Source organism: Biomphalaria glabrata, chromosome 10, assembly GCF_947242115.1.
Source record: "Biomphalaria glabrata chromosome 10, xgBioGlab47.1, whole genome shotgun sequence".
Classification (NCBI taxonomy): domain Eukaryota; kingdom Metazoa; phylum Mollusca; class Gastropoda; family Planorbidae; genus Biomphalaria; species Biomphalaria glabrata.
This window is the reverse complement of record NC_074720.1, coordinates 27,927,754-27,951,239: the sequence shown is the minus strand read 5'-3', so window position 1 is coordinate 27,951,239 and position 23,486 is coordinate 27,927,754. Positions and strand designations below refer to the sequence as shown.

At 34.9% G+C, this 23,486-nt stretch overlaps 1 protein-coding gene across 1 annotated transcript in view; it reads left to right on the top strand.

The window, feature by feature from the left end:
• Nucleotides 1–21,674, top strand: part of LOC106067125 (dynamin-binding protein-like) — a 49,886-nt gene extending 28,212 nt beyond the window's left edge. The window contains exons 11-18 of the mRNA XM_013226260.2: nucleotides 89–193; nucleotides 6,533–6,658; nucleotides 6,989–7,129; nucleotides 8,614–8,787; nucleotides 9,052–9,249; nucleotides 15,487–15,688; nucleotides 16,362–16,582; nucleotides 18,582–21,674. Of these exons, the coding sequence (XP_013081714.2) occupies nucleotides 89–193; nucleotides 6,533–6,658; nucleotides 6,989–7,129; nucleotides 8,614–8,787; nucleotides 9,052–9,249; nucleotides 15,487–15,688; nucleotides 16,362–16,582; nucleotides 18,582–18,767 (1,353 nt within the window). The 3' untranslated portion in view covers nucleotides 18,768–21,674. The remainder of the gene's footprint in view (nucleotides 1–88; nucleotides 194–6,532; nucleotides 6,659–6,988; nucleotides 7,130–8,613; nucleotides 8,788–9,051; nucleotides 9,250–15,486; nucleotides 15,689–16,361; nucleotides 16,583–18,581) is intronic.
• Nucleotides 21,675–23,486: the final 1,812 nt, after the last annotated feature.

Here is a 23,486-nt window from a genome sequence, read left to right as displayed (position 1 = left end):
GTTTTGATTACTATTAAAAGTTGATATTTATTTGTCAGTTTTATTGTCTTTTTAAAGTAAATGAAATTAACTTTCTTTCATTGAACAGATGAGGGATGAAATCTTTGAACTGGAAGAAGCCAAATTTAGAAATCTTGAAAAAGCTGTCAAAATATTTCTCCGTAGTGTGATGCAGTTTTTAGAAAATAGTGCAGTAAGGATTTTAGATACAACAAAGTACTTAGGAACTAGTTCATCTTCATTATTACATGAATACTTTAATGCTTTTACTTAACATAATCGTCCCGAGACATGACGTTAAACTGCGCTCCTCTTTCCTTAGCACTTTTGTAGCTCAAAAGTGCCCTACTTCTTTCTATTATTGTGTCTACCTCCTCTTTTCCTCAGTCTGCCTTCATTGATCATCACTCTGTCTCCTTATCTCTAAATATCTCACTACGTCCTAGACCAGTCTGTTTGCCGTGGACTGCGACGGGTAAGGGGGGATAAAGAGATCCTGGTGTTTGAGTGGTGGCTATCTGAGGATAAACCACCACAACACAATACTTTGGCTCCAAGCTCCCCTAGACCTGAGGCCCAGATGGCCCACTCTGGGTCAATCGGCTGGTCATGCCGAGCTACGAGGGCGGTGGCTGTAGGGTCAATCAGGGAGCTGCTGTATCGGACACATGTCCGATGCAGCAGCTGACTGAGTATAGCACCTGTGTAGCCCTGGCGGGCTCATTCTGGACTTCCGAATGGCCCGTCCCCTTGTTGGACTCGATGGCGGGTGGGAAGCACAGGTGCCGAATTAACAAGAAAATATATGGACAAAAAAAAACCCCAATAAACTTCTTGCCCCAGATTTAGGTCTGGGCAAGAGACGCCATATTGAGGCAAAAAAGGAGGAGGCCACAAAAAGCTGTACTACCTGGCCTTCATTTTTGGTGGTCAGGTGCACAGAGGAGGGGAAAAGTCTGACAAAGCTGAGCCCTTTCCTTATCTATAAGGGACTCAAGTCAGTAGTGGGAGAGCCCAAGAGTGTGTCTAAGCTACACAAATCAATGGAACTTCTTGTAGAAGTAGATGGCAAGACACACTCTGATGGGCTTTTAAGATGCAGAAGACTCTGTGATCTCCAAGTGGAAGTCATGCCACACAAGAGTCTGAACACCAGCAGAGGTGTAATCAGCTCTAGGGACCTACTGGAATGTTCCGAGAAGGAAATAGTGGAGGGCATTGAAGGAGTCACCCATGCCCGGTACATTACCAGGCGCAGGGATGGTGAGGAGGTCAAAACCGCCACTATTATCCTCACATTCGGAACTAGGACACCGCCAGAGTATGTGAAGGCAGGATACCTACGAGTTCCAGTGAGGCCCTACATACCTAACCCCATGAGGTGCTTCAAATGCCAGGGTTATGGACACGGCGCGGCAGTCTGCAAGAGGAACACTGTGTGTGCCAGATGTGCTGGAGAGGGTCATGAGGACAAGGGCTGCACAGCCCAGTTCAAATGCCCAAACTGTCAAGCTGGCCACTCAGCCTACTCCAAGGACTGCCCTGTGTGGAAACAGGAGGTTGCCGTGCAGGAGTACAAGGCAAGAAATGGATGTACCTTCAGCCAGGCGAAATCGGCTGTACTGGCCCTACCCAAGGGCCAATTCGGCTTGACAAAGACCTACGCCCAGGCTGTTGCTAAGATAGGAAGATCCATAGCCACACAGACGGACACATTGACCCCACCACCCCCTCCTCCTCCTCCAACTCAGAAGAAAACACCGCCAAAGAACACACCTCTGAAGAAACAAGAAAGCCCTGTTGTCATGCTAAAGAACAGGTTCTCTGTGCTCACTGATGAGAGCATGGAGACTGAGCAGCATGTCAAAACCAATACTCCGGGAGAACCCGGAGACATCATGTCTGACATAGGTTCTCCTCAGAGAACCCAGCCAGACACCCCAACCTCTACCGAATTAGAGGTTGACCAACTCCATAAGGGGAGAAATCAAAGCGGAGAGGATGCCCGAGGTGAGAGAGGAGGAAATAACCTCCGCTCTAACCAGAGGGATCTCCCCTCTCCAGAGAGAAAGACTTCCCCCAAAAGGGGGTTGTCCTCCTCTCCATCCAAACCCAAGAATAAAAATACCAAGGTCACTGGAATAAAGGGAAACCCCTCCGGGGGTTCCAGAATTGTACAGTGGAACTGTAGAGGCCTCAAGGCCAATTACGAGAAAATGCAGCTACTGATGGACTCTGAGACTTCTGTAGCTGTCTGCTTACAGGAAACATTTCTGAAAGATTGCATCAGCTTCCGAAGCTACCGTGCTTACAGCAAGAATGTTGAGGATGCAGAGAGAGCATCAGGTGGAGTCTGTATCCTTGTGAAGGATAGCATCCCCCATGAGAGGGTAGAACTACAGACCACACTACAGGCCGTAGCAGCTAGGATAACCCTTCACAAGGTTATCACTTGCTGCAGCCTGTATCTACCACCAGGCGCTCCATTAAACCCAACAGACATGGAGGACCTATTGAAACAACTCCCCCGGCCTTATTTAATCCTTGGGGATTTCAATGCCCATAACACCATGTGGGGATCCAACAATACCAACACAAGAGGTCGTATGCTGGAGGATATCTTCCTCCAACATGATTTATGCATACTTAATGATACATCACCGACCTACTTGCACCTAGGAACTGGATCACTCACATGCATTGACCTCACCGTATGCGTCTCCGGACTTCTGGACGATTTTAAATGGTCAGTTAGCAATGATCTACGGGGAAGTGATCACTTCCCAATCATCATTACTAACAATCTCCCTTCATTGGGACGACCTCAGCGGTGGAAACTGAATAAGGCCGATTGGGAACAATTCCAAAAAAGATGCTCCGAGGATATCACAGAAAATATCCTCCATGAACAGAACCCAGCTGATACCTTTGCTAGCAATCTACTAAGTATAGCCAGGAAAGTTGTACCCCTAACCTCTGCAAATCCAAAATGGCCTAGCAAACCATGGTTTGATACAGCTTGCAAAAGTGCTATTGGCGATAGGAAAAAACGACTGGCTGCATTTATAAAGAATCCTTCCCAGGAAAACCTAAAGCTATTCAGGATAGCTAGAGCAAAGGCTAGACAAACCATACGGTCAGCCAAAAGGAATTCCTAGAGAAGTTTTGTCGGCAGTCTGGATGCCAAAACTTCTGCTAGAGCGGTAGGAAGGCAGTAAGGCGAATCAAATGCAATAGGGCATTTGAAAAACCAAGGACAAACTGTCACGTCCCCCTGAGAAATAGCTGACTGCCTTGCATCCTCAATAGCAGAAAAATCATCCACTGCACACTACACGCCAGAGTTCCAAAAAGTCAAAACCAGGGAGGAAAGACACCCCATTGATTTCAGGTCAGAGAACAATGAAGACTTCAACAAACCGTTCTCGCTTGAGGAACTGAGGGAATCGCTGGACAAGTCACATGACACAGCGCCTGGAGAAGAAGACATTACCAGTTCCTCAAGCACCTTCCTGAACCCTCATTGGCAGTCCTGCTAGGGGTCTATAACTGTGTGTGGCAAACAGGCGCTTTCCCAAACAGCTGGAGGAAAGCCACAGTTATACCGATACCTAAACCGGGAAGAGACGGCTCTGACTCAGCTAACTATCGACCAATAGCACTAACAAGCTGCATCTGCAAAACCATGGAAAGAATGATTAACAGTAGGCTGGTCTGGTACCTGGAAAGGAATAAAGTGATCTCCAACTACCAGTGCAGATTCCGGCAGGGGCGGACAACAACTGACCACCTGGTAAGGCTGGAAGCTTATATTAGAAATGCATTACTCAGAAGAGAACATCTAGTAGCTGTATTCTTCGATATAGAAAAGGCCTATGACACAACCTGGAAACATGGCATTCTACGTGACCTGGCGCTTATGAGGCTTAAGGGACACCTCCCCCGTTTTGTGGAGGAATTCCTGAAAGATCAAAAATTTCAGGTTCGAGTGGGCAACTCCGCTTCTGACACTCATGACCAGGAAATGGGTGTACCCCAGGGCAGCATTCTGTCAGTCACCCTGTTCAACATTAAAATAAATAGCATCATAAATGCGCTGTCCCCTGGCATAGAGTGCTCTTTGTATGTTGATGACTTTGTCATTTTTACTTATGGGAAAAACATGAACACCTTAGAAAGAAAATTACAGTTATGTTTAAACAAAATTCAGGGTTGGGCAAACTATAATGGTTTCAAATTTTCAGACTCCAAAACAGTTAGTATGCATTTTTGTAATCTAAGGGGACTCCACCCAGACCCTGAACTATTTATACACAAAAAGAATATCCCTGTCGTGAAAACTACAAAATTTTTAGGCCTCACCTTAGATTCCAAATTTAATTTTCTCCCCCACATTAAGGAACTTAAGAAGAAATGCCAAAAGTCATTAAACATACTAAGAGTACTCAGCCATACGGACTGGGGAGCTGACAGAGATACCTTGCTGCTGCTTTATCGGAGTCTAATTCGATCCAAGCTAGACTACGGATCCATAATATATGGATCAGCAAGGAAGTCGTACCTAAAAATACTGGAACCAATACAAAATGCTGCCCTGCATCTCTTTCTCGGCGCGTTTCGTACATCACCTATCCCAAGTCTCCATGTGGAGGCTGGAGAACTCCCCATGGATATAAGAATGAAAAAGCTTGCAATGCAGTATATAGTCAAGCTAAAATCCAACCCCACGAACCCTGCTTTCGACTCCATATTTAACCCCACAGAGGTAGAATTATACAATCGAAGGCCTAACGTCATACAGCCGTTGGGCCTTCGAATGAGAGAACCCATCCAAAATTTAACCCCACCCATTGACCAAATCTCTAAAATAAAAACCCCTCAGAATCCTCCTTGGCTAATGAATAAACCCAAATTAAATTTATCCCTCCTTAATTTCAAAAAAGAAAATACAGACCCAAGCATACTACAAGTCCACTTTAGGGAACTGCAGGAGAGCTACGGAGATTGTGGCACCATCTACACAGACGGATCCAAAATGGAGGGAAAGGTCGCGTGTGCCTGCTCCTTTCGGAACAAAACAATCTCCTGTAGACTCCCCGATGGCTGCTCCATCTTTACGGCCGAATTGCACGCAATATTGCTTGCATTTATGGCCGTAAAAGCATCAGAAAGGAGGAAATTTATAATCTGCTCCGACTCCAAATCTGCATTGCAAGCTTTGGGGCGGATGAAGACTGACATCCCATTGGTACATAAGAGCCTGAAGCTGTTGGACCAAATAACAGCCGACCGTAGGGATGTCACCTTCATCTGGGTCCCCTCCCATGTTGGCATTGAGGGAAACGAAGCCGCAGACAGAGAAGCTAAGAGAGCCCTAAATCATGCGGTGTCAGGAACCCAAATTCCCTACTTGGACCTGAAACAAAGTATTGCCTCTGCCACCTATCGAGCGTGGCAGAACCAATGGGAGGCTGAGACTCACAGTAAACTCAGGCAGATTGTGGCGGATGTCAGGTGGCGGCCCACATCTAAGGGTCTGACAAGGCCTGGTAGCACGACCATGTCCAGACTTAGGATTGGCCACACCTACATCACGCACTCTTTTGTACTGAAGAGAGAGGAGCCCCCACTTTGTGAGTACTGTGACTCTCGCCTCACCGTGGAACATATCCTCGTTGATTGCCCCAGATACCAGGATGTCAGGGCGAAATATTTTAGAGCCACTAATTTAAAAACACTATTTGATAATGTCGACCCTGGGAAGGTACTGGGCTTTATCCGGGAAGTGGGGCTATCTACGAAGATCTGATTTATGAATTTGTGAACATGCACTATTTACATTAGATTTTTACCAAATATTTAAATTTTTACTACCTTTACTATTTTAACTGTGAATAGACCTTGATTTTAATGATATGACTGTATAGAATCTGGCCCTTGTTGTTTAGAGAGAGAGTGGTCCTTAAGGGACTGCAGGCACGACATGGCCTAAATTGTGCTGATGTGCCTCAAATCAAAAATCAAATCAAAAAATCATTTAACATAATTATTGTAATTAAAATTATCTCCAATTTGTATTTAATATATCCATCTTTATAACAATAGATAACTATTTATATATATATAGTATAACTATAACTACAACTATATATTATAATATATATTAAATTCGTCCTTATAGTTATACGATGATGACCACTTTTGTTATCCAGAGGACTCAGGGCTTTGCAGTGCATTTTTTGTTCCTTCTCATGTGGTTTGTGAAACCAATGTGGGCCCAAAATGATCGGCTGCCAAGACTGTTCTCATGTTCTCAGCATTTTTTTGTGCCAGTTTGTACAGCGTAAGGCGATGATTCTCTATCATTTGATTCCATTTTCCAGGTGGCTTGGTCCATGTTGAAGGTTCTCAGGGGGGCTTTGTCTCCTAGGTGGCAGGGTACATGTTGAAAGTTCTCAGGGAGATTTAAAAGTATCCCTACTTTTATAGATTAACTTTGAAGATTACATGTCAAAGAACATTTTTTCCCCAGGAAGCCATGCGGTGCCAAGAGACAGTGGTGGATGACATCACACAGTTCTATTCTGGGAAAGATTCTGTGGAAGCCAGGAAGCTTCAAGTTGTTGTGACCAAACTTTTAGATCTTTATGACCAAATGGTTTGTTACCAACTTCAGAATCTCATTTTTTTACCTTAAGATCTTTTTGACAAAATGGTTTCTTATCAATTTCAGTATCTCAGTTGTTGTTGTTTTTTTTAAATTCTTATAAACAAACTTAATTTGTATATAATTTTCATGGTATTTATAAAATAATGAAACTATTGGAAAGTTGTTTTTGTTTGTTTCTACTGCAATGAACACAGACAAAACAACTCTATTTACTTGAAGTAGGAGAGGATAGAAAATAGTGTGAAAAGATGATAGTTCTGAATGACTCTAAAAGTAGTTCTGAAAGATGGTCATTATAATGTCTATTTATCAATACAGAAAAAAAACATAGACCAGACAGTAGTAGTCCCACTGAACACTTTAGTTGGTCTGTTCAATGGTCCATCACATGTGATAGAGAAAAGGTTTGATAAACTCCTAGATTACAACTCTCAGCTTGGGAAAGCAGAAAATGACAAGGTAATCCTCTCTATTATGAATTCACATTCTTTTGTTGTTTCTCCATTAGTTACTTTCCTGTTGCTGTGTATTTGATGACAATAACTAGATTTGTTCAAGCACTTCTGAGTTGAATGTCTCATGCTGTTATCTATTCAATATACATAAAGACATTGGCACATTATTTTACTGATTAAAATTTTATTGAAATTTCAGAAAAATCTCTTAATTAATTATTGAACATATTGAAAATCAAAATGACCTTAGCAAAAACACTGATAAGGAATGTAACTCTATTTAAATATTTAGTCAAAGACAATTCTCCCACCCATTAAACTCTGTGGATACTCTGATGATATCTATCCTAATTAAAGAAGTCATGTTTAAAAAGTAATGAATCATAGACCACCATCAGTTTTATAAATTAGAACAAACAAACAAAAAAGAAAGCATAATGCTAATAATAAATACATAATAGTTGTAGTACATGGAGACATCATAGGAAAAGAAAAATTGACAAAGTAAGGATTGAAAAGCTTTCTGTTAGGTCACTTATATCATAAATGTATATTAATGAAAATTGATACAAAATTATGAATAATGAAATATGAATGTTTAGTTTACTCTATAATTAGAAGGTAAAGTAGGAATTTGTTTTAGTACTAAGCTTAAATGAACTCAATCTGTCTATCTGACTGGGTAGAGAATCTTTGAGGCATTCATTTGTCTCCCACTTCCCATGCTCAGATCAAGTTGAAGCTTTGCACAATTATTCATTGTCAATGACAACATATATGGAATCACTAAAACAAAATAACCATTTGGTTAATCATCTTGTTACAATTAACTTAATTTTGTTTTACATTGAAAATGTACTAAGCTAAGGGGGGATAACTCATGTATAGAATTAGGTCATTTACTAACAATTTTAAACTAACAATAAAACTCTAATATTTTTATTAGTACATGAATAGATCAGTGGCAAACATGTCTGCCTTCTATTGCTGAGGCTTAAGTTCAAATTTACTCAGCAACTTTTTTAAAAAATTGGGTTTGAAAAGGCAGCTCAGAAACTTTTCTCCCAGATACCCATGCCATATCCCCAATAGCACACTGATCTTTCTATAAGCATGACATTTGCATTAAACAAAAATAGTTATTACACAAATTTAAATCGTTTTTATTCTAGATCTATTAAAATTTAATTATTGATTCAAAATAATGTATGTTATTTCAGTCAATTTGTTTTTTTTTTAAGTATTTTGTTATATTTTACTTGTTAAATTATAATTTTTCTTTTCTTTTGTAAATATAAAAAAGTTATTTAATTATTCATTTTATTTTTGCTATGTTGTTGTTTGTGCATTCAAACAGTGTAAACATTTTTTTTTTTTTTTAATCAATTGGTTTTCATACCAGTGTCATAAATGACATTTTCAAACAACCAAAAATTGGTGTTAAAGATGAATGTAAATCTTTTTTTTTGTTTCAAATTTTAAAATCAGGAACTTCAAGCAGCCAAAAATGACTACGAGGCAATGAATGCCCAGCTGTTGGATGAGCTGCCAAAGTTCTATAATCATGCATTTCATTTGCTTAAACATTGTATATCTGCCTTTGTGTTGGCCAGGAGAGACTTCATGGACCAGTCATTGAAAGAAAATTGTGTTCTTCTTGAGGTACTGGACAAACAAGTTTGAATGTTAAACTGAAGAGTGGAGAGTCTATTCAATAACTCTACTCTGGATTGCTTTTATATATCTTGTACCTGCATAATATCTAACACTACTTAATTATTCTACATGCTAGCATATTATAATTGAATAGATTGAAGTACATATTTTAGTCTTTGTAGAAGTAATCCAGTTTTAAAAGAGTAGAATGTATGTTTTCTATTCAAAGCCTTGATGTTAATTTTTACATTTGTCTCTTTTATATTGTAGCTACCATCCATGCAGAGTAAAGGTAGCACTATTGAAACCTTCAACATTCGCCACACCACAGCCTTTGACCAGATGTCGTTACTTAGTTTTATTCCCAGAGGATATAATCCACGAGTAGATGCTATTAAGGCAGACAAGGCCAAACTCAGAGGGAAACTGCCTATAGATAATGGAACTCTACATGTGCCTCATAATGTGGTGAGAGCTCTAATCAAAATACAAATTTTTTAGAGTAGAAACGATCAGGAATATATAACTACATTAGTAGAAATGATTAGGAATACATAACTACATTAGTAGAAATGATTAGGAATACATAACTACATTAGTAGAAATGATTAGGAATACATAACTACATCAGTAAAAATGATTAGGAATACATAACTACATTAGTAGAAATGATTAGGAATACATAACTACATTAGTAGAAATGATTAGGAATACATAACTACATCAGTAGAAATGATTAGGAATACATAACTACATCAATAGAAATGATTAGGAATACATAACTACATCAGTAGAAATGATTAGGAATACATAACTACATCAATAGAAATGATTAGGAATACATAACTACATCAGTAGAAATGATTAGGAATACATAACTACATGAGTAGAAATGATTAGGAATACATAACTACATGAGTAGAAATGATTAGGAATACATAACTACATTAGTAGAAATGATTAGGAATACATAACTACATCAGTAGAAATGATTAGGAATATATAACTACAAGAGTAGAAATGATTAGGAATACATAACTACATCAGTAGAAATGATTAGGAATATATAACTACATCAGTAGAAATGATTAGGAATACATAACTACATCAGTAGAAATGATTAGGAATACATAACTAAATCAGTAGAAATGATTAGGAATACATAACTACATCAGTAGAAATGATTAGGAATATATAACTACATCAGTAGAAATTATTAGGAATACATAACTACATCAGTAGAAATGATTAGGAATATATAACTACAAGAGTAAAAATGATTAGGAATACATAACTACATCAGTAGAAATGATTAGGAATACATAACTACATCAGTAGAAATGATTAGGAATATATAACTACATCAGTAGAAATGATTAGGAATACATAACTACATCAGTAGAAATGATTAGGAATATATAACTACATCAGTAGAAATGATTAGGAATACATAACTACATCAGTAGAAATGATTAGGAATATATAACTACATCAGTAGAAATGATTAGGAATACATAACTACATCAGTAGAAATGATTAGTTAGGAATACATAACTACATCAGTAGAAATGATTAGGAATACATAACTACATCAGTAGAAATGATTAGGAATACATAACTACATGAGTAGAAATGATTAGGAATACATAACTACATCAGTAGAAATGATTAGGAATACATAACTACATCAGTAGAAATGATTAGGAATACATAACTACATCAGTAGAAATGATTAGGAATATATAACTACATCAGTAGAAATGATTAGGAATACATAACTACATCAGTAGAAATGATTAGGAATATATAACTACATCAGTAGAAATGATTAGGAATACATAACTACATCAGTAGAAATGATTAGGAATATATAACTACATCAGTAGAAATGATTAGGAATACATAACTACATCAGTAGAAATGATTAGGAATACATAACTACATCAGTAGAAATGATTAGGAATATATAACTACATCAGTAGAAATGATTAGGAATACATAACTACATCAGTAGAAATGATTAGGAATATATAACTACATCAGTAGAAATGATTAGGAATACATAACTACATCAGTAGAAATGATTAGGAATATATAACTACATCAGTAGAAATGATTAGGAATACATAACTACATCAGTAGAAATGATTAGTTAGGAATACATAACTACATCAGTAGAAATGATTAGGAATACATAACTACATCAGTAGAAATGATTAGGAATACATAACTACATGAGTAGAAATGATTAGGAATATATAACTACATCAGTAGAAATGATTAGGAATACATAACTACATCAGTAGAAATGATTAGTTAGGAATACATAACTACATCAGTAGAAATGATTAGGAATACATAACTACATCAGTAGAAATGATTAGGAATACATAACTACATGAGTAGAAATGATTAGGAATACATAACTACATCAGTAGAAATGATTAGGAATACATAACTACATCAGTAGAAATGATTAGGAATACATAACTACATCAGTAGAAATGATTAGGAATACATAACTACATCAGTAGAAATGATTAGGAATATATAACTACAAGAGTAGAAATGATTAGGAATATATAACTACAAGAGTAGAAATGATTAGGAATATATAACTACAAGAGTAGAAATGATTAGGAATATATAACTACAAGAGTAGAAATGATTAGGAATACATAACTACATCAGTAGAAATGATTAGTTAGGAATACATAACTACATCAGTAGAAATGATTAGGAATACATAACTACATTAGTAGAAATGATTAGGAATACATAACTACATGAGTAGAAATGATTAGGAATACATAACTACATCAGTAGAAATGATTAGGAATACATAACTACATCAGTAGAAATGATTAGGAATACATAACTACATCAGTAGAAATGATTAGGAATACATAACTACAAGAGTAGAAATGATTAGGAATACATAACTACATCAGTAGAAATGATTAGGAATACATAACTACATCAGTAGAAATGATTAGGAATATATAACTACATCAGTAGAAATGATTAGGAATACATAACTACATCAGTAGAAATGATTAGGAATACATAACTACATCAGTAGAAATGATTAGGAATACATAACTACATCAGTAGAAATGATTAGGAATATATAACTACAAGAGTAGAAATGATTAGGAATACATAACTACATCAGTAGAAATGATTAGGAATACATAACTACATCAGTAGAAATGATTAGGAATACATAACTACATCAGTAGAAATGATTAGGAATACATAACTACATTAGTAGAAATGATTAGGAATATATAACTACATCAGTAGAAATGATTAGGAATACATAACTACATCAGTAGAAATGATTAGGAATATATAACTACATCAGTAGAAATGATTAGGAATACATAACTACATCAGTAGAAATGATTAGGAATACATAACTACATCAGTAGAAATGATTAGGAATACATAACTACATCAGTAGAAATGATTAGGAATACATAACTACATCAGTAGAAATGATTAGGAATACATAACTACATTAGTAGAAATGATTAGGAATACATAACTACATCAGTAGAAATGATTAGGAATACATAACTACATCAGTAGAAATGATTAGGAATACATAACTACATCAGTAGAAATGATTAGGAATACATAACTACATCAGTAGAAATGTTTAGGAATACATAACTACATCAGTAGAAATGATTAGGAATACATAACTACATCAGTAGAAATTATTAGGAATACATAACTACATGAGTAGAAATGATTAGGAATACATAACTACATTAGTAGAAATGATTAGGAATACATAACTACATCAGTAGAAATGATTAGGAATACATAACTACATCAGTAGAAATGATTAGGAATACATAACTACATCAGTAGAAATGATTAGGAATACATAACTACATCAGTAGAAATGATTAGGAATACATAACTACATCAGTAGAAATGTTTAGGAATACATAACTACATCAGTAGAAATGATTAGGAATACATAACTACATCAGTAGAAATGATTAGGAATACATAACTACATGAGTAGAAATGATTAGGAATACATAACTACATCAGTAGAAATGATTAGGAATACATAACTACATCAGTAGAAATGATTAGGAATACATAACTACATCAGTAGAAATGATTAGGAATACATAACTACATCAGTAGAAATGTTTAGGAATATATAACTACATTAGTAGAAATGATTAGGAATACATAACTACATCAGTAGAAATGATTAGGAATACATAACTACATTAGTAGAAATGATTAGGAATACATAACTACATCAGTAGAAATGATTAGGAATACATAACTACATCAGTAGAAATGTTGAGGAATACATAACTACATCAGTAGAAATGATTAGGAATACATAACTACATCAGTAGAAATGATTAGGAATACATAACTACATGAGTAGAAATGATTAGGAATACATAACTACATGAGTAGAAATGATTAGGAATACATAACTACATCAGTAGAAATGATTAGGAATATATAACTACATCAGTAGAAATGATTAGGAATACATAACTACATCAGTAGAAATGATTAGGAATATATAACTACATCAGTAGAAATGATTAGGAATACATAACTACATCAGTAGAAATGATTAGGAATACATAACTAAATCAGTAGAAATGATTAGGAATACATAACTACATCAGTAGAAATGATTAGGAATATATAACTACATCAGTAGAAATGATTAGGAATACATAACTACATCAGTAGAAATGATTAGGAATATATAACTACAAGAGTAGAAATGATTAGGAATACATAACTACATCAGTAGAAATGATTAGGAATACATAACTACATCAGTAGAAATGATTAGGAATATATAACTACATCAGTAGAAATGATTAGGAATACATAACTACATCAGTAGAAATGATTAGGAATATATAACTACATCAGTAGAAATGATTAGGAATACATAACTACATCAGTAGAAATGATTAGGAATATATAACTACATCAGTAGAAATGATTAGGAATACATAACTACATCAGTAGAAATGATTAGTTAGGAATACATAACTACATCAGTAGAAATGATTAGGAATACATAACTACATCAGTAGAAATGATTAGGAATACATAACTACATGAGTAGAAATGATTAGGAATATATAACTACATCAGTAGAAATGATTAGGAATACATAACTACATCAGTAGAAATGATTAGTTAGGAATACATAACTACATCAGTAGAAATGATTAGGAATACATAACTACATCAGTAGAAATGATTAGGAATACATAACTACATGAGTAGAAATGATTAGGAATACATAACTACATCAGTAGAAATGATTAGGAATACATAACTACATCAGTAGAAATGATTAGGAATACATAACTACATCAGTAGAAATGATTAGGAATACATAACTACATCAGTAGAAATGATTAGGAATATATAACTACAAGAGTAGAAATGATTAGGAATATATAACTACAAGAGTAGAAATGATTAGGAATATATAACTACAAGAGTAGAAATGATTAGGAATACATAACTACATCAGTAGAAATGATTAGTTAGGAATACATAACTACATCAGTAGAAATGATTAGGAATACATAACTACATCAGTAGAAATGATTAGGAATACATAACTACATGAGTAGAAATGATTAGGAATACATAACTACATCAGTAGAAATGATTAGGAATACATAACTACATCAGTAGAAATGATTAGGAATACATAACTACATCAGTAGAAATGATTAGGAATACATAACTACATCAGTAGAAATGATTAGGAATATATAACTACAAGAGTAGAAATGATTAGGAATATATAACTACAAGAGTAGAAATGATTAGGAATATATAACTACAAGAGTAGAAATGATTAGGAATATATAACTACATGAGTAGAAATGATTAGGAATACATAACTACATCAGTAGAAATGATTAGGAATACATAACTACATCAGTAGAAATGATTAGGAATACATAACTACATCAGTAGAAATGATTAGGAATATATAACTACATCAGTAGAAATGATTAGGAATACATAACTACATCAGTAGAAATGATTAGGAATACATAACTACATCAGTAGAAATGATTAGGAATATATAACTACATCAGTAGAAATTTTTAACATCTAATTTCGCTTTGAACATTCATTAAATTTGACTTGAATGGGAAGATTTCAATGACCAAAGGTTAACTAGGGTATTGTCTAGTGTGTCAGTGTACTTACACAAACAAATATCAAGTAATTTGATAATTATCTGTACCTTACAAACAGATGGCTGCCTGGACATGTTATTTACATTGTCGACTGTCATTGTGTTAGTCCTGAGGTCAAATCTTGCCAGCTGGCATCCTGCAAAAGGATTGGGATTGGACGTAATAATCTTTATTTCCTAAGAAACATCTGAAATTTTGCAAAACAGATTCACTGTCAGCTTTTATATCCTGGTCAAAAACATCCACCTTGGTTTTAGAGCCTTGGAAAATCTTTTTTTTTTGCTAGGCATTTCCCAAATAAAAAGGAAATATCAAGAGCATGAAGTTGATTAATTGTAGAACTTTCATCTCATAGGAACACCAGAAATACATGCATTGGTATTTCACCTGCAATATGACTTTGAGGCTTTTAATTTTCAATATGACCTTTAGGCTTTTTACTTGATCCAGTTACATTTTGTTTCTCTAGATCATTCAATCAGGGAGCCAAACAGAGGAACAAAAGCAGCATCTGGTACAGAAGTATCTCTCTGACAAATTGTTTACTGTCATACACACTTATAATGCCAGTGACATCATGGACATCTCCTTGACTGAAGGCTCACTGGTGGGTGTGGTCAAGGAGCTAGACCCCATGGGAAATAAAGAACGTTGGTTTGTTGATGATGGAGGTAGGAAAAACCTAAAGTTTGATTTTTATACATGTTTCTATCAAAACTAAGTTCTTTAATGCTTACCCGAAAATGGTTACACATTTTAACAAATTAAATTAGTCTCAGTAGCTAAATTCTTACTTCTATAAATATGTTACAGTGACATCATAACAAAGACATTCGCTGAAGGAAAAAAAGGTGCAACTAAACAAAATAATCACTGACTTAATTAAAGAAAGAAGCTTAATGACCAAACACTCATAGGTGTTTTAATTATAGTAACAACAAAAAAAAGTTATTTCATACATTTTTAAAATTATAGGTCTACACATTTTTATTAAAAGATTGTAATAACTGTTAGGTAAAATATATTATAAGGAAAACTTTAGCTGATAGAGGGCACATCTTTAACATGTCACCGTGTAAGAAATTGAAATAAGTTACAAATTAAAAACTTGAACAGTGTAAGTATTAGAGTTGCAGCAAGAGTGTACACAATTGTCTGCTTGGCAAACTGTGGACTGCTTTTTGGTACTTCTGGAGATTTTCTGCTTGTAATCTTTCTGGTTGCCTCAGTTGGGACTGCCTCAGTTGGGACTGCCTTATTTCAATCCTCTCTGGGAATTCACTATTAACTGATATACAGACTAAGTAGAAACCTAGTTGATGCTCTTTCTTCTTGTATCTGCAGTCAATAAAGGCTTCATCCCTTGCAATGTGTTGACTCCATACAAGCCTAGTCCATGCCACAGTGGCAGCAGTGCCTCTATAGAAGAGGACATTTTGTCTATACAGTCTTATGACAGCAGTGAGAACATTGTCCTCTGTGGGAATGATGGCAGAGTTACATATTCTACAGGTGCTTCCAATATTGAGGCTACCTTGAAGCAGCAACCTCAGGTAGAATATCAGGTAAGTAAACAAGTGTTAAAATATGGACTTAACAGGAAGTGTTCTTTATCTTTGTTGTCTCGCTCTGTCCTTTTTGTTTTTGCCTTGTCAACTTTTCTAGAAGAGTTCATTAATTCCATGAAAGAAATTTGTTTTCTTAAATACCATGCAGATCCATATTTTTTAGAAAGTAATTTGGACAATCAGTTGAAATGTATACAATTTCTAAAGTTGGCAGACTTTCATTGTTATGTTCAATTCACCTTGACTTAATTCACTTAAATCTAAGAAGCATTTGAGGGAATAACCACCATTGACAGAATATGACAGTACATAGAATCGACTTACTTATGACAGTACATACAGTACATATAATCCACTTACTTATGACAGTACATACAGTACACAGAATCCACTTACTTATGACAGTACATACAGTACATAGAATCGACTTACTTATGACAGTACATACAGTACAAAGAATCCACTTACTTATGACAGTACATACAGTACATAGAATCCACTTACTTATGACAGTACATACAGTACATAGAATCCACTTACTTATGACAGTACATACAGTACACAGAATCCACTTACTTATGACAGTACATACAGTACACAGAATCCACTTACTTATGACAGTACATACAGTACATAGAATCCACTTACTTATGACAGTACATACAGTACATAGAATCCACTTACTTATGACAGTACATACAGTACACAGAATCCACTTACTTATGACAGTACATACAGTACATAGAATCCACTTACTTATGACAGTACATACAGTACATAGAATCCACTTACTTATGACAGTACATACAGTACATAGAATCCACTTACTTATGACAGTACATACAGTACACAGAATCCACTTATGACAGTACATACAGTACATAGAATCGACTTACTTATGACAGTACATACAGTACATAGAATCCACTTACTTATGACAGTACATACAGTACATAGAATCGACTTACTTATGACAGTACATACAGTACATAGAATCCACTTACTTATGACAGTACATACAGTACACAGAATCCACTTACTTATGACAGTACATACAGTACACAGAATCCACTTACTTATGACAGTACATACAGTACATAGAATCCACTTACTTATGACAGTACATACAGTACACAGAATCCACTTACTTATGACAGTACATACAGTACATATAATCCACTTACTTATGACAGTACATACAGTACATAGAATCCACTTACTTATGACAGTACATACAGTACACAGAATCCACTTACTTATGACAGTACATACAGTACACAGAATCCACTTACTTATGACAGTACATACAGTACACAGAATCGACTTACTTATGACAGTACATACAGTACATAGAATCCACTTACTTATGACAGTACATACAGTACACAGAATCCACTTACTTATGACAGTACATACAGTACATAGAATCCACTTACTTATGACAGTACATACAGTACATAGAATCCACTTACTTATGACAGTACATACAGTACATAAAATCCACGTATAAAGTTTTAGGCTGATGGGAAATAAACACACACACAAAAATAATTAAACCTTTGTCTCTACAATAAAAATGATATATATCTAAATAGTAGGACTTTGTTAGTATTTATTGTTATGTCTTCTCTTCAGTATTACAGGACTTAGTTAGTATTCATTGCTATGTCTTCTCTTCAGTATTTATAGGACTTAGTTAGTATTCATTGTTATGTCTTCTCTTCAGTACTGTAGGACTTAGTTAGTATTTATTGTTATGTCTTCTCTTCAGTACTGTAGGACTTAGTTAGTATTCATTGTTATGTCTTCTCTTCAATACTGTAGGACTTAGTTAGTATTCATTGTAATGTCCTCTCTTCAGTACTGTAGGACTTAGTTAGTATTCATTGTTATGTCTTCTCTTCAGTACTGTAGGACTTAGTTAGTATTCATTGTAATGTCCTCTCTTCAGTGCTGTAGGACTTAGTTAGTATTCATTGTTATGTCTTCTCTTCAGTATTATGCCCTGTATGACTTTCAAGCCCGACATCCCAACGAGGCATCCCTCAGGGCTGGACATCCTGTGACTGTCTTGGCTTTCAAGGATGTTGATGGCAATGCTGAGTGGTGGCTTGTGGAGACGGAGGACCAGCAGCGGGGATATGCTCCTGCTAATTATATGGCTGCCATGCCTCTCAGCTAGCAAGCACCGAGTAGTCTCTGGTTCATAGACAGTTGTGTGATAGATGTAGACTATTTAATTTTTTTGTTTTTTACATTTAATTTTTTTTTTAAACTCTAAAAGAATTGTGTGCTAGATTTTTTCTAGGCATTTATAAATGGAAACTTCTTATTATAAAGAAATAGAACAGAAAGTATTTTATGAGTTTTTGCCAAAACTGTGACAAAAAGCAAGTTGAAAAATAACCAAAGAAAGTTTTTGTTTTTGTTTGTAATTCTCATTTCACTCTGCACTCAACATGAAGCTTGTTCAATTCTTTTATTTCCTGTCGCTCTCTCACAGACCTGCACAGACTGAATTCTTGAAGCCCACTGTACTATATGTAATATAAATCTTAAGACATTGTTATTGACTTACAAACATATGTGCAAATAATTTGTATGTTGAATGCTCACATTCTCTCCCTTTACTTGTGTTCTAAGAAGTACTGTGGTTATGGTGATATATGTATCTACTAATCAATGTATTATGTGAATGAAGTGTCTTAATGTATTACATGAATGAAGTATACAGTTTAACTATTTATCCAAGGAATCCAAGTTAACCTTAGCTATATACTTTTAGTTTGATGGTAGTCCTCTAAGCCTTTGACTGAGTTGAACTCTATATATCATTGGTTAATGTCAAACATGCTTGCCTTCTTTTGTTAGGCTGCTATGCAACATTGAATTAATTATTTTGTAATATTTGATGTCGCAAATGTCACATTTTATTGTAAAAACAGCTGTCTGAAGTAGGACATGTCCTGCTGAATTTTGAGTCTCCTAAGAATCAATGGATAACATGTTGAGTCTGTGATGAAATTTCTAGTGTCTGTGATTGGTTAAATTAACTATAAGAGGAGTTGTTTTTTTCTCTGTGATTCTTTTGTACAAATGTTTATTTTGTTTTGTTTCACTGTAACTTAATGGAAAGCACATGAAACTGCATGAGAGACAAAAAAATGTTTCCCTTCAGTAAGTTTCAGATCCAGTGCTTCAGGGACAACCATTGAGTACAATAAACTCCACATTCATTGGAGAAACCCAGTTGATGGACAGTCAAATATTTACTAGTTCTAAAAGTGAACAAAAAAATAACTTGTTCATATGGATTATAACTAAGCACACAGTTGAATTAAGTGGAACAACAAAACCTTTAACCAGCACACAGTTTGACATTCTGGGTTTTTCACATGGAGTATTTCAATGGTTTTTTTTTTGTTTCATATTTATTCCAAAATTTGTTCCTCGTTTTCTACATATTGTTCATTCCAGCTGTTCATCTTTTCTTTTTTATAGATTCTGTGTCCTGTTGCTAACAGGAATCCAGTTTTGTCTTAGTCTCTGTGTTTACTCTCTTTATTCCATATTTTTAATGGTATTTATTTTGTATATATAGAAAATCTTTCAATTTCCAGTCAAATCAAACAGAGCTAAAAACAAAATGATTTAGTTTTTTTTCAATTTGTCTAAATACTCAACTACACTATAAAAATGTCATAAAATTTACAGTTTTATTATTTCTTGTGAAGTTAAAACTAAAGTCAATGTTGCATACTTCTAGAATTCTTTTATTGTCCCCACATTTGACAGAATTTTATTGGAGTCAACTTATTTTTTTATTACTATTTATTTTGTTTATTTATGTTTATAAACATATTTTAATTTGTAATGAAGTGTTCTAACATATGTTTTCTGTGTAGTTAGCATTAACAAATCTAGTTAGTATTTGCTTGTTTGCTATAGAGCTAGCATAGTGTATGTATCATTAACACAGTGCCCTTAAAGTGCCTATGTGCCATGTTTAAACCATTTTACATTTTTTAGTCCTATTATTTCTCCATTTAAGAAAAAAAAATTATTCAAAAGTTGTAAAGCAAAAAGAGAACATAAAAAAAAAGTGCATTAAGAAAAATGAAACTTTGAAGGTATGTTCATATGCGACAGCAGTAATGAAGATCAAGGTTCTTTTTATTCCTGTCTGATTTGATGAAATGTGTCCTTTGAGTCAAACAACACCAAATTAAACTTCCTAAAACTGAGTACACTGTCTATTCTTTGATTCAGTTCTTTTGTTTTCTTTCAAGAAAGTGTTTTACTGCCTCATCCCTCACACATCTCACTTCTTGACCGTCCATTTATTTATAGAGTTGACATGGTATCCTAAAAGTAAAACCTTTGGTCGAGGTAACTCTGTACTATTAAAACACTAATTACCTCCCCCTCCTCAATGGCCAAACATTTCTTTTGTTGAATTAATTTTAGTCACTATTTACCTTTTGTTTGTGTGCAAACACTTTCTTGCTAGATCTTTACTGACCTTTTTTTTTTTTAAAATCTGAATTCTTAAAAGTTATAAATATAAACATTTTATTTTTTGTTGGTAGTTGACTTTCTATTCTATGTTGATTGCAGATATAAATTGATGCCCTAAAGATAATGTGTTTCATTTTTTTTTAAAATTAATTAGAAGAGAAAAGTGTCAAAGATTATATTGTTTAGAGTTACTGATGAGATGGCCTTAGGAGTTAAAAGACTTTTGAATGAGCTAGTACAAGAAATGAAAGGAAATCATTGTTTACTAAGTCCATTGTTCTTAATAAATAGGAAGTGGGACATTTGACCCTTCTGATGTTATGACATGATTAAATTCATTTCTCTCTTGACTTTCTTATCTGCCTTGGCCCTTACTTGATGCTACAAGTTAAAACTTACATTGAATGTTTGTGTAGCTGTATCATCTCATGTCTGAATCTACAACCCACCCTTTACACTCACTTGCCTGCATAATATTCTTAAGGATCTAAATTTGCTGGGTTACATATATCTATTTTAATCTGTCATTATTTATGCATAATACACTAAAAAATAAATAATTTTTAAACAATTTGGTGGTGTTTTTTTTTTTAATTCATTTTCCAAACCAATTTTTTTAGCAGAACACCCCCCCGCCCCCCATCCTCATTTAAAATCTTTTTCTCCCTATTTAAAAAAACCCCACAAAACATGACAATCAGTCTGGCAGAAGTTAAAACCTTTTATTAACTGTTGATTTTGACATTCACGGGATATATCCTAAGACAAGACCAAACATGTTCACCAAAGTCCCATACAAACATGTTCACCAAAGTCCCATACAAACATGTTCACCAAAGTCCCATACAGACATGTTCACCAAAGTCCCATACAAACATGTTCACCAAAGTCCCATACAAACATGTTCACCAAAGTCCCATACAAACATGTTCACCAAAGTCCCATACAGACATGTTCACCAAAGTCCCATACAGACATGTTCACCAAAGTCCCATACAAACATGTTCACCAAAGTCCCATACAAACATGTTCACCAAAGTCCCATACAAACATGTTCACCAAAGTCCCATACAAACATGTTCACCAAAGTCCCATACAAACATGTTCACCAAAGTCCCACAGAGCAAGGCCTTCCTTGTCTAGCATGGTGTCCAACTATCTTAGAAGAACATCTGTGGGCACCATTTGAGAAGAAACTGCGGAAGTTGGTCATGAGAGATCTCTGTGGAGAGAGCTTTATGGGTGCTAGGATTTAAGTCACAGATTGTCAGCACGATAAAGGAGATGGGGGAAATCGGATTTTCACTTTTTGACGGGGAGACGCAATTCTAAACTAGATTGTCTTTTCCTGCAGGGGACGCTAAAAAAAAAGTGACTTTCCTGTGTAATAATGCGTGTCTATAAAACAAGATTATATCCTCTAGTTGTAGTTGTCTATAATTGATTGCTGTTGTTTTGTTAACAAATATATTGTCATTTGTCTCTATGTATATCTTAATGGACTTCTATTTCCTGACGAATGCTAATTTCATCGAACGATTGACGTCAGAGCCATTTATGACCCGGATGTGGTTGACTGTGTCGAATACAGGGATGATACCGGATGCTCGTCGGAATATTTTTCTTGGCCAGGTGGCTAAGTGGGGTAGTTGAAGCGTATGAAGTACACCCTCCCCCTCTCCATGCTTATTTGGTTATTATCATCGTACTAGTCATTGAATGAAGAGTGACCACTATGTTCTCAATGTGGGACGTTTTAAAATACTGAAAACTTTGCCTCGTTTTTATTCTTTTAATTAAGTGTCTGTTGACTAATTAGCATCGAAACATTTGTTTAGCCAAGAAATTTTTTGGATCAAATCATTGAAAGGGGAGGGGGGGGGGAAGAAGAAACGGTGAAAATGATATTGGCTAAAAACAAATTAAATAATAATTAAAAAAAAATAACTTCATATCAACTAGCAAGTGGGAAGTGACCCAAAGATCTACGGATAGAAGCCTTGGTAAGGAAGGCGGGAAAGTTATTGGAGAAATGACGCAATATTGTTTGCTCTTTCGTTGGTTTGTAGCGCCAGCTAGTACAAGTAGAACGACGTATGAAATGTTGAATCTAGTACTTGTGAACTAAACTTGAACAGACGCCTGGAGTCAATCAAACCCACAAATGAAAAACCATCAAGTTTTTTTTTTTAAAAGCATAACCCTTCTTTGAATCCTATCGTACAGCTATTCTCACGCTCCAAACATATTTTTCTACCAGTTAATTATTGAAATACTGATACAAATTTATTCAAGTTTTGGTCTTCCTGCATAACAATTTGAAAGAAGAAAATGATTCACAGCTTCATCTGCTTTTTTTAAAATCTGCTTTTTACACATTTTT